The 12,128-nt window shown below is 32.0% G+C and overlaps 1 protein-coding gene across 28 annotated transcripts in view; it reads left to right on the top strand.

Moving 5' to 3' along the window:
• LOC129801417 (potassium channel subfamily T member 2) overlaps positions 1-12,128 on the top strand; it is a 218,039-nt gene that overhangs the window by 144,870 nt on the left and 61,041 nt on the right. For 18 of the 28 annotated variants that reach the window (XM_055846431.1, XM_055846411.1, XM_055846404.1 and 15 more), the window contains one exon: positions 6,681-6,902. The exons of the other annotated variants lie outside the window; for them this stretch is intronic. In XM_055846431.1, coding sequence (XP_055702406.1) covers positions 6,681-6,902 — 222 coding nt within the window. The remainder of the gene's footprint in view (positions 1-6,680; positions 6,903-12,128) is intronic. 28 annotated transcript variants of the gene reach the window in all.

Below are 12,128 nucleotides of genomic sequence, written 5' to 3'. Positions count from 1 at the left end.
TTACAAAACAATACACATAGGGTAAAGTGATATAATTTGGAATTAGTGTTACAAGTTGGACAATTCGCCGGTACAAGTTGGACATGGCTTTTTCTTGATAAATACAGTACAAAATTTGTTTTTAAGGAACCAAATTATAAAACTAAAGCAATAAAAATATACAAATAAAATTGAAGTACTACACTCTTAGAAAAAATTAGTTCGCACAAGCTCATATGCAGTTATTAGAACTATAAAACATAGTAAATATAGACCCAACTATATATTTAGTTTGGGTAACTAAATGAAATAGTTGACCACAGTTAGTTAAAGTATCCTTTTCATTTAGTTATCACAACTAAATCAAAATAGTAATGGGTACTATAACATATTAGTTCCAATTACTAAATAAATGGGGTTGATACCCATCTTATTGGCTGTAATAACTATATCATATTAGTTGTGGTTACTATATAGCATTCATTGTAATGCATATTTCTTATTAGTTGCTTAAAATTCGAAAGAGCTTCAACGCATTACTAAAATAAAAACCACTCTTTACTATTGGAAAAGTAGTCATAACTATATGAAAATATAGGCCCATCTATTTACAATGGTTGTGAGAACTAAAAGGAATTAGTGACCAATATTAGTTGGGATAATGATTTCATTTAATTAACACAAGCAAATATAATTGTATGAAAGCATTATGAAATAATTGCCGCAACTTATCCACGTAAATATTGTCTTATATTCTCACTACTAATAAATTTATTATGAGTATAATGTTTTAAGAATATAAGAACTATTTTAAATAGATTTGATAATAATCGTCCGAACAACTAACTTTCATTAGTAATCACGTCTAAACTTTTCTAAGAGTGTAAATTTATCAAGACAAAAAGCCCTGTCCAAATTGTACCATTGTCCAACTTATAGCACTTTACCCTAGATGTATCTCATTTCTAGATACCCTGTACAACTTGAAAACATATTTTGTAGTACATATCTATTATTACTCATTCATTTGATAAAATTTGCAACATTTCTCCCCTGCAGGGTAAGATGGGGTAATCTGGAATGATGTCCATTTTGAAATTTTGTGATTTTATCACTGTTTTAGATGGTTAAATAGAAAAAGAAAACCAGAGTACAAGACTTTACATTCGAGAGTAAATCTTCCTTGTTTTTTCCTTTTGCCATCTAAAACTGTTAGGAAATGTCAAAGTTCCAAATTAGACATCATTCCAAATTACCCTATCTTACCCTAACGACATGGTAAATTCTCTTAAATAATTTTTACACATGACTCGATTACAAAATCATTATTACTTCTGATTTTGGATGTCAGTTTATCAATTTATCAGTAAGTTTTCCTTATTTAACTTGTTCAAATTTCATCAGTGAAAAGACTATAAATTTGATAAAACTCCTCTCAATGAAAATAAACTCACTGTGAAAAATATACTGCATTAAAAGTTTCACCAGGATTGATGGGGAAAATGTATAAAAGATATAGGAAATATAAAAGTCAATTGAGGGCAAGAGAGTGTTTTCATGTGTTCCCGTATTGATTATTTTTTAAGAGAAAAATATACATATTTTTTTTTAATCCTAATTATTTACAGTAATATTTTCATTAGAACTTCTATGATGAGGTGTTTGAGGGATTTTAAAGTCGCGTGAAATTCAATTTTGCTCCCCTAAAGATAGTAAAAAGATTTTCATTATGATAAAGCTTTCAATATCACCAAAAGGACCTTTATACAAATATTTTATCTCGGGAAAATGTAAAAAAAATCATATATTAATTTCCGGGATTGCAATTATATTTTTTTGCATATCTTACATCTAATCCATTCAATACCCCTTAAATTTCCTCTTCATATCTATAACTGAGATTTTTCTCAATCACAAAAATAACTTCGGAACTGCGCAAGAGCTTTTTTGTGGCGCGCAAAATATTCGACTTTTTCTACCATCATCTTGGTGGCAGCACAGAATTATGGTTGGGAAAATTCACTGTTATTTAAAAGCTTTAGAATTTTCCCACACCAATTTCGTCTTCCATTATATGCTTTTTGTTATTTTCTGTTTGAATTGACACGTGAGACTTCTCCAATTTCTGCCAATTCACATCGATTCTCCAGTAGTGCAGCAGATGCAAGTAAAGTTCCTGAGATGATTGGTTGGGGGTGGAAAATGCTTCGGGAAAGCTCTATATAAATATAGAACGACAATTTACTTTGATTCTCTCTTGACAGAGAATTTTCCATGAAGACGAACAAGATAATTAATCTTGAAGAATTTTGTTAGATTTTTTGCAGCAAACAGCCATTAACTACGACTAAAATAGAACACTTCGAAATATCTCCATTTACATGGATTATTTTTTCAGTGATGCTAAATTGGGAAAAAGCACTGGGTGACGTGTGTTTCTTTTCACTCTATCTGAAGCTCTCACGTTGTGATTGCCTTTTTGGACACAAATAAACAGGGATGAGATTGCATGAGGACTCCTGGGAAGTTCCCAAAAAGATAGGATAATTTCTGAGGCAAAGCAGTAGTGTAGAGATACTATATAGTGGCTTTTGTGGTTGAACCGTCACTGTTGTTGTTTCCATTATCTACACGTCTAAGCTGTACTTTGTATTTCAATTCAATTCTCTACATTTTTTCTTGTGAATACATACCTTGTGCGTGACAAGTAAATATTGCATTTTATGGCAGTAACTGTTCATTCCAGATTTTTTTTTAAATTAATTACTAAAAAATAATTATAAATAAACATTTTTTGCAATGGCCATAAAATTCTTGAAATTACTGCAATACATCTGCATCCATCAGAAATTAAGAACTATGGACAATTACAAAAAAAAAAAAACTGAAATTGTATTGAAAATATTTGTTTTCAAAATAACTAGTTGAATAATTTAAAATTTTGATATACATATTTAATTTTGATGAAATTTGAATACCGAGACATTTTGAACGATATAAGTTGAACTTGCTCTCGATATAATCGTGAAGATGAGACTGAGACTGGCGCAATATTATTAACAAGAACAAGTAAAAAGGTATCACCCCAAGAGGAAAAAATAGTGATAAGCCTAGTTGAGCTTATTGTAGGTGATATTCTTAAATTCAGCAATCTCGGATTTCATGCAAATTCGTTTGGGAACTGACGTTGGGAGAAATCGTAGAGCAATTTAGAATCAAATTTCTGAAATGATTACAAATTTCTAATTCGAATCAAAATATAGTGACGTTTCCAAATAAACCAAAAAAACATAGGTTTGTAGGAAATAAAGAAAACGTCTGAAGATAATGGTTTTTTTTATTGGGTGTCACCGAAAACTGGACATTGATATATTTTACCGTTAAAGCTCCAGAGAGGTACCAAATAGGAATAATTCAAATTATATACCTGCTCTCTCTCTGAGTTCAAGCAGGAATACCTAAGATTTAGACGAACTGACAGAAATATGCTAATACGGTTGGAATTTAGACCAAAATGTCGTCTCTGATTCTGTTCCGAAACTTGATCTTGTCGGTTGCTGTGGAATACGTTTTTGTGTCCACTGAAAAATATTTTTTTTTACAGTAAACTTACAAAATGTCGATATAAATGTCCTCTATACACTGAGAGAAATCGGAAAAAGTTAAAATAACATTCCGGAAATCTTAATTTGACCATGCAGTATTGATCCAAAATCGGTGTAAATATTACCCTTTCTAGGTGTATTAGGGGTTAAAGTAACCCTTTTTATGTTAATTTTACCCTTAAAAAGGTGTAAAATCAACATTAAAAAATATTGATATATTTTTACACCTAAAAAGTGTTAAAGTTATGAGGAAAAAAAGTTAATCGCACAATCTTTTTTTTTCAGTGTAATTATGCCAAAGTAATCATCAAGATCGGTTAAGAGGGAGTCAAGATAATTGAGGTCATATGTTATGAAAATTAATTTTCGACTGTAGTGCCCTAACATATTGGTCCTACAAAGTTCAAATGTTCTAGAATTTTTTTTTCCATTTTTTTTAAATAAATAATAATAATAAGAAAATTGTAGTACTTTATGAGAGCTTTCATTTGCCTTCTTACTCGTTAAAATAAGTCAAATAGAACCGGAGATATGGCATTTTGAATTTCATGACCTTTGACCTTTGAATTTCATGACCTTTCATATCGCTAATTCTATTGTAACCACAGCGAACCCACGCCACTTTTTGGAAACTTCGTAGCGTAGACTATAACACTCTAAAATTTAATAAAAATGCCCAATGGCATTTTTAACAAAAATAAGTCTGATTTTTTGCCTTTGGCAACGCCACCAGTGGCGAAATTTTGAAGTATGTTCTGAAAGTGCTCATCGAGAGAAACCTTCAGACAAAAATTTAAGTCAAAATGTTAATTAGTCGAGATATGGGTCGGTCAATTTTTCAACTTTGATCCTTTATAGGTCGAGTCAGAGGTGTCCGAGCGACTTGACAGGGATGTTGAGCGACTTTTTTTTATTTGGTAGATATGAAATGCAGATAGAACATACTAAAATTTCAGCCCGTTCCATGCCATTTTGCCGAAGCTAATTAACTCAGAAAATTGGAAAATTTTTGTTTTAATCTAAAAAAAATTATTCTTCTAAAATTTATTCGTTTAGAATTGCATTGGAAATTGTATAATTTTATTATTAACATCATTGTTCTCACGGACTTTTACATTATCTTTAGGTTTTAGTCATCGATGAGGTCCTCATTGTATCATATAACTTTCAATTACCTGTAAATAGATGCGATTTTAAAGTCTTTCAGATTTACTAAAATTCACATCCTGAACACTTACTTCGTGCTACTTGCGTTGTGTTGTCATGTGTAGTTAGCACAAGATGTTGGAATTTCACTAATGCATCTTTACATGTCTAAGATACTCAATTAATATCTGGAATTTATACTATAGGGGAGACTGGGGCAAAAAGTCACAAGTCTCGCCGCTTGTTGTTTGCATTGGTCAAACAATTTGCAGTTTTTTCTGTGTTTTTTTTTTTTTTCTAAAATCGCTTGAAAAGCGCTTTTCTCGTTCAGATAGAGAAAACAGTGTTTTACAAAGGTGTAGTTGAAGAAATTTTCAATGAAAATATGTCCTCTAAGTATTTTTTCAAATTTACGGAAGCCTGTAATAAATCGAATCAAAATGTGGTAATACCCCATGTCTGGTACTATTTGCCCCAGCATTTTTGAAAAATTTCTGAAGCACTCGTGCAGCTTGTAAAAAAAAACTCGTTTTGTGAGTTTTTGCCCCAGTCTCCCCTATACTTTCATATAGTCAATATTCACTGAGAAAAAAAACGGGGGTGCGATTAACTTTTTTTCCTCATAACTTTATTTTAGGTGTAAAAATATATCAATATTTTTTAATGTTAATTTTACACCTTTTTAAGGATAAAATCAACATGAAAAAGAGTAACTTTAACCCCTAATACACCTAAAAAGCATGATATTTACACCAGTTTCGGATAAATACTGCAGGGTAAAATAAACATTTCCGGAATGTTATTTTAACTTTTTCGGATTTCTCTCAGTGTTCGAATTAAAAAAAAAATGACATTAGTTGTTAGCCTGATTATGTACAGCTCATACTCGTTTAAGGCTACATATTGGAAGCAATTTTCGTTAAAAATGGCTTAATTGAAGAAAATTGTGTACACTACTGTAGGTGGGAAACGTCAAAATTCTGTCAAAAATGTAATTTTTGAAGAAATTTGTTACCAATGTGTAGGGACCTTTAGGTAAAGCTTTCCATTTCATTTAAGAGTTATAAAAAATAATACAAAAACTTTCACGAACACTGTAGTCTAAAAATCCATTTGATTTCAATGTTTAAGAGCTCCTGATTTTTTTCTATATAAATTCTTTAAAGTCAGTCAAATGTAAAAACCCAGAACTTAACTGTAAACAAACATTGAGATGAAATAGAGAACTCTCATACAGTATGGTGAGCAAAAAGTTTCTTATTCCATTTCATCTACATAATATGTTAAAATATTATATATAACGTGATGTTATGAACAAACTTCTATTTGATACAAAATATCCGTTTGAGTATTTCACATTTACAAAATTGCACTTTTGGTAGACTAAAAACTCCACAAATTCAAAACTTTCACTCATTACTACTTTCACAAATTTTCCCAATTAACCACAATTTTTCCTTATCTAGTATTTCAATTTGAACTAGCAACTTTTACAGCTCCAAGCTGTTAAACTTCATTACTCCATGAAAATTATGGAAGTGGTTGGAAACACCGTCCAACAGAATGACACTATCTGGAGGTGTTTCCACTTATGTGCACCAAGGGATAGAGTGATTTTATTTTTTGTACATGGAAAGTTCAAGCCGAAAATATGTATCTCCATTATTCACTGTCTACCTGTTTTTGTATGCTGAGAACTAGGCGCACGTGATAAATGTCACGTCTGGTACAATTTCGCCAAAATTGAGCGTGAATAAACAGGACAATTTGCTCTGAAGCGCAATAATCTGCATATTTCACTTTACAATCCACATTAACATTGTATAATAAATTATCTCTGGGCGACAGCATTGGCATGTTTGAATTGTTCATTTCAATTGGCATCAAACAGTTACAATTACGTTTCGGTGTAATTTGGCACGAGATGAATTAACGTGTCGTGTTGGTCAGGATGTCGATGTTCTTCTTCCGTCTACACAACCTCCAGCGCGAGGAGGAGAACAAGAAGAAACGGAAAGCCGCACAGCGTCAAAGGCAGCGTCGGGGGGCAAAAGTCTTCCGTGGTGTGAATAATATGGATGGACATCTAACTTTGGCACCGTCTCGACTCTTCGAGAGAACGCCAATGAGTCCATCAGACAGTCTCGATGAAATAGCTCTGCAAATTCCCAGGTACATTCTAAATAAGGAACTTGTTAGTCTTTCATGTAATTACGTTTTACTAAAATTACTTGTGCTGTGTGAAAACAAAGAAATTTAGATAAATAATGAAAATTTACCATATTCAACTAAAACTTTAAGCACATTAATTTGTACCATTGAAATGTTATAACATCCCCAGAAATCCCTTCTATGGGCTAGATTTGTGACAAAATTCCTTCTCAATTATAGTTCTAAGAAACTTTCCCAACTCTTGAGTTATTTAGTGGCCGAATTAGTTTTCGGAAGAGAAACTTTCTTTATAGGTGGTGGGATATTGACCAAGAGTTGCATATTAAGTTGTTCATGTGGACTATCCTCGCTTCTATTTCTGCTACAAATGATATTTTGTGATGGTCTATCTGAAGTATAGAGGATAGTTTTATTAATCAAACAGCAATAGAAATGAACTTTTCTCATTTCTTCATCTAACAAACCATATTACCTACACCTACATGTTTCATTATTCATCTGGATCTCAGATTTCGTTGAGAGTCAATACTATATTTAATCTTAATGTCTTTAAAATAGCACTATAGGTGAATGTGGGGCTACATGTATATACGCTTTTTTCGCATATTTAAAAGAAACTGAGCTTTAATGTTTTGTAATTTAGCACTATAAATTGTGGTACTAAATAAAATAATTATAAGGTCTAGGGCCTAGCTTCTTTTAGAAAAATGTGGAAAACGTGTGTCAATGTAACCCCAAAGATCAAAATAGCTCCACCTCCCCCTAGTCATTAATGTAAAAACAAAACTATAGGGGTACGATTTTTCTTTAATTTATTATTAATTAATTAACACTAAACCTACCGACCATTTTTGATCGTTTTTCGGTCAAATGGCAAACCGCGGTAAAGTAGGATACTCAACAAATTTGTCTTGGAAAAGAGCAAAAAAAATTATGGCAGTGTCACGGTCCGAAATCAGCTCTTTTAGAGCTGAGGACCTGTGGGTGCAGGAAGGCAAAAAAAGAGCAAAAAATTAAAATTCAAACACTGAAAAATATATTACATGCATATTTTAAGAAATTAATAAAGTTTGATAGTGACATTGCACCGTTTAAATTTGTGTTAATTTTAAACCGGTCATTTTGACCGGGTCTTGGTAGGTTTAGTGTTATAATTAATTAATATATAATTTAGATCCACAATTGTTTTGTCTATCTAAATTACGTTATGTTAAATCCCCGTTTCTTTAAAAATATGCGAAAAATCTTATATCAATGTAGCCTCACAGCTCAAAGTAGCCCCACCTCCCCCTAATCATAAATTAACTGTGCCGAATTTCTTACAAATTGGCATAAAGTGTTTTGAGTTTGAAATATCACATTTTGAGAGTTTTAGTTGTTTTTTTTTTCAGGAATATTTTTGAAACTTTGTTGAAAAGATAAATTTATCATTGTGACTTCTCGAACTCTACGAGGGAGCAGTTTTTTTGTTTACTCTAAAATAATAATGTAATGATTTAATGTAAAGAATTTAAATGTAGGGGAGACCGGGGAGGTTTGGGACACTTTCATGTTTTGACTTTGAGACAGTATTCCAAAAAATCACGATAGTGTATTACAATTTTATGCGATCTATAGGATACTTCTGGGTATTGACTTTATAAAGAGTACTCGACAGAACTTGGAAAACAACTGAGTTTTCTTGGAGAAGATAAAACATTTAACTTGACGCTTTGTCCCAAACCTCCCCGATTTGGGGCAGTATGGGACGCAAAAGGGGATGTTTGGGACGCGTTTTTTTCTCGCATAATTTGCATTATTGGAGCACATTAATTAATTTTAAGTACTAGATTAAAAATATTTCTAATCGAAATAAAAATGTTTAATCTTCTTTTTCATACTTAGAAATTAATATCAATTTTATTTGTACAGTTCAGTCATTTTTTGTCAATCAGTTATTTAAAGTATTTTCTTATTATTTTCCATCTATGTATACCTTTTATTGCCTTTTTATTCTAAGTATTGCTATCATAATCATCAAATTCCTCACACGAGTAGATTTTCTTGCAACTTTTAGTTTTGAACTCATTGATGGATTCCTGTTTGATTTTACAGCAACTGCATGTTACCTGTTTTTTCCTTATTTCTCTGAAAAAGCTCTCGTCTTGCCTGTTCTGGAGAACTTGTGAGAATTGTAGAGGATATTGCTCAATAAATTTTCGAGAAAATAGTTTTTAACGGGATTAAGCAAAGGTCGAATATCCTTTGGATACGAATTGATTGTATGTTTTTGACGTTTCAGTGTTTCTCTTTGTATTTTATATCAACTATAAACAAAATTTCACTATCTCAGCTTACAGAGTATTTTAGAAAAATATTTTCGTACAATTTGTTGCGATTACTCTCTGTTATTTTGTATTTAAACGTTCTCAAAAGGCTATGCTGAGGGACGCTTAAACCATTTGCAATTTCCATGAAATTCTAGGTGGCGCACAGATCGTTTGACTAATCAATAAAAAAGCGACAAGAGTATTCTTTAGCAAAATTAATATTTAATATGTTTTTTTTGTGCTCAAAATACAACAAGATGTGTAGAAAGGTCATAAAATTGTTCTACATCAGAGACAGCTGTTAATATTAGCTTGATGGAAGTGGTATGACGGTTGAAAAGCATCCAGAAGGGGAATTATGTAACGCTCTGGCAATGCCATATGACAAATTGGGTTCGAATCTTATGCGAGCTTTCTCGAAAATGCGATTCTGTAGCCGTGATATTGCCATTTCAGCTCACGTGGTATTGTCAGAAGTCACATAAATATTTGAGATTTCTGGCAATTCAAATGGCAATGAATTTTGTTAAACAAATCAACCAAGACGGTACTGTACATTCCATAAAATCATCAAGAAAAGGAATTTCATTAAAAATTAAATGAATTGCATTTTCGAACTCATATGATATGACAAAAAAAGCTTGAATGGAATTGTCCCCCTACAGGGAACTGCCAAGTCTTCCGTATGGTTAAACGTGTTGAAAAAACGACTCTGGGAAGAAAACTGAAGGGATTTAGAGTGTAAATCGCAGATGAGATTATTCCAGAGGAAGTACTTAATCCAGGCCTGGAGGTTTTTATTGCCAGAAATACCAAGTTAAGTCAGAAAAAACCGCGTCCCAAACATTCCTTTTCTTGTCTCATTTTGCCCCAGACTGAGGATGTTAAAGACAGAACGACGCATTAATTTTCCTTTTTCAAGAAGGCCCATTTATTTTCCAAACTCTATCGAGTAATTTTGATTAAGTCAATACCATAATGGGTGTGCTATGGGCCAAATGAAACATAACTCTTATAAATGCCCCAAAATCAAAAACACAAAAACGTATCCACAACCTCCCCGGTCTCTCCAACTGCATTCCCTACTGGTTCATTAATCTATCCGAAAACCATCTTAAATTAAATGTTTTTAAATAAATATATATTTCATTCCTTTGATCTTTTATAATTTGAGAAATATATCAAGTGTCCAATATTTAGATCAGTATTTAATTGTCCAAAATTTAGCATAATTTCTCTATTTTATATTTAATAAGTGAAAGTTTTTCACAATACGAGATAGACTATTACTATAGCAATAGTCTATCTATATATAGATTTTCTTTTTAAAGCAATTTGAAAATGTTAAGAAATTTTGGAGTCGCATCGGGAATTCTAATCCATAAGATAATGCACAGAATCAAATAAAGCTCAAGTTTATGTCTAATATGTGTCATAAGCATGGAATTTCTAAGAAGATAACTATTGCTATTCCTTATGTGATATATTATGCAAATGTATTCAAAAACTAATGGAAATGACAAACTTTATATAAATTAGACATGAATTTATCAAAATTTTACTTAAAGCAACATTCTATGGGACATTTAAATTCCTCAGAATCTTGCTTTTTGATTGAAATGTAACGCAAAAAAAATTAGAGCACCTATTTAGGAAAATTTCAAAGTTCCTTCTTGTCACAATTTTAAGCACGTCTCTTTTGATATGCAAATCAAATGGAAAGCTGGAAAAAGAATTGCATTTAAATCTATCTCTCTTTCATATAACTTCTGTAGATTTTCACAAAACCACCTCTTCTAAAATATTCAATAAGTTATCTGCATTTTATTTTCACGGGGATCTTTCTATATATGATTCTTTTGTATACCATTTTTGCTAAGAGTATGAATCTGAAACACAATATAGAATTCACATTCACTGTTTCTCAGTTCATACTCGAGTATGCTGAAACTTTATTTACCTTCCTCATAGAAAAAGTAACTTGAGTTGAAATAGAATAAAACAGAAAGCAGTATAGTTATACCATTTCAGCATGTTTGTACAACAACGAGAAAACGATCAAACAGTGTTTATTTCACTCTTGTTTCAATTAGAAAGGAACAAGAAGTTTTCCTCCTTTGCGGAGTGCTCGAACTCGTTAAAAACTTATTCACTGGATTTCATTGTTCACACAATGTATAGAAAGGGCAACATATTAAACTATAGATTTTTTTACCCTACAAAATTTGAACCGCCTTCCCTGAAAATTTTTTCTTCGACGTTAACTTTGTGATTATCCTTATTCTTCGGAAATGTATCTTTCAGAAAATAGCATTATGCTATCTTATCAGTTGTCCTCCTAGACCCATTTGCATCCAGACTAAGCATTTACAGATAGAAACTTGAAGTCTTCCCCAGGGCCGTATATCCCCTAGAGCAGAGGCGTGCAAGAACCGTTGAAACCGAATTAACGTCAAAATAAGTTTGTTCTGTTAGTGTTTTGACCATTGACGTACATGTTTCATTTGACGTTTATTCGGTTTCAACGGTTCTTGCACGCCTTTGCCCTAGAGAAAAAACCTACATGTCATTACTTCATTTTCCACAACTTTATTCTTCTTTCAAAATTATAATTTGGTGAAATAATCTTTTTGTGAATTTCAAAAGCTAGTTGTACAACATCTTTCATTTTTCATATGTTTTAGAGTAGGGGAGTACAAAAACGGTTTGAAACCGAATAAACGTCAAAATAAATTTGTTCAAATAGCGTTTTGACCATTAACGTACAATTTTCTTTTGACGTTTGTTCGGTTTTAAACGGTTTTTGCACACCTCTGTTTTAGAGGTTACCTAGGTGGAAATTTTATCTATCACGAGGGCGCGCGGAGCCACTGCCAAACCCACGTCTTAACGGTCACTAAATTTAAATTCTTTACAT

The sequence above is a fragment of the Phlebotomus papatasi genome, chromosome 2, assembly GCF_024763615.1.
Source record: "Phlebotomus papatasi isolate M1 chromosome 2, Ppap_2.1, whole genome shotgun sequence".
Taxonomy (NCBI): Eukaryota; Metazoa; Arthropoda; class Insecta; order Diptera; family Psychodidae; genus Phlebotomus; species Phlebotomus papatasi.
The sequence above is the reverse complement of the archived record's forward strand: the minus strand, read 5'-3'. Positions and strand labels throughout refer to the sequence as shown.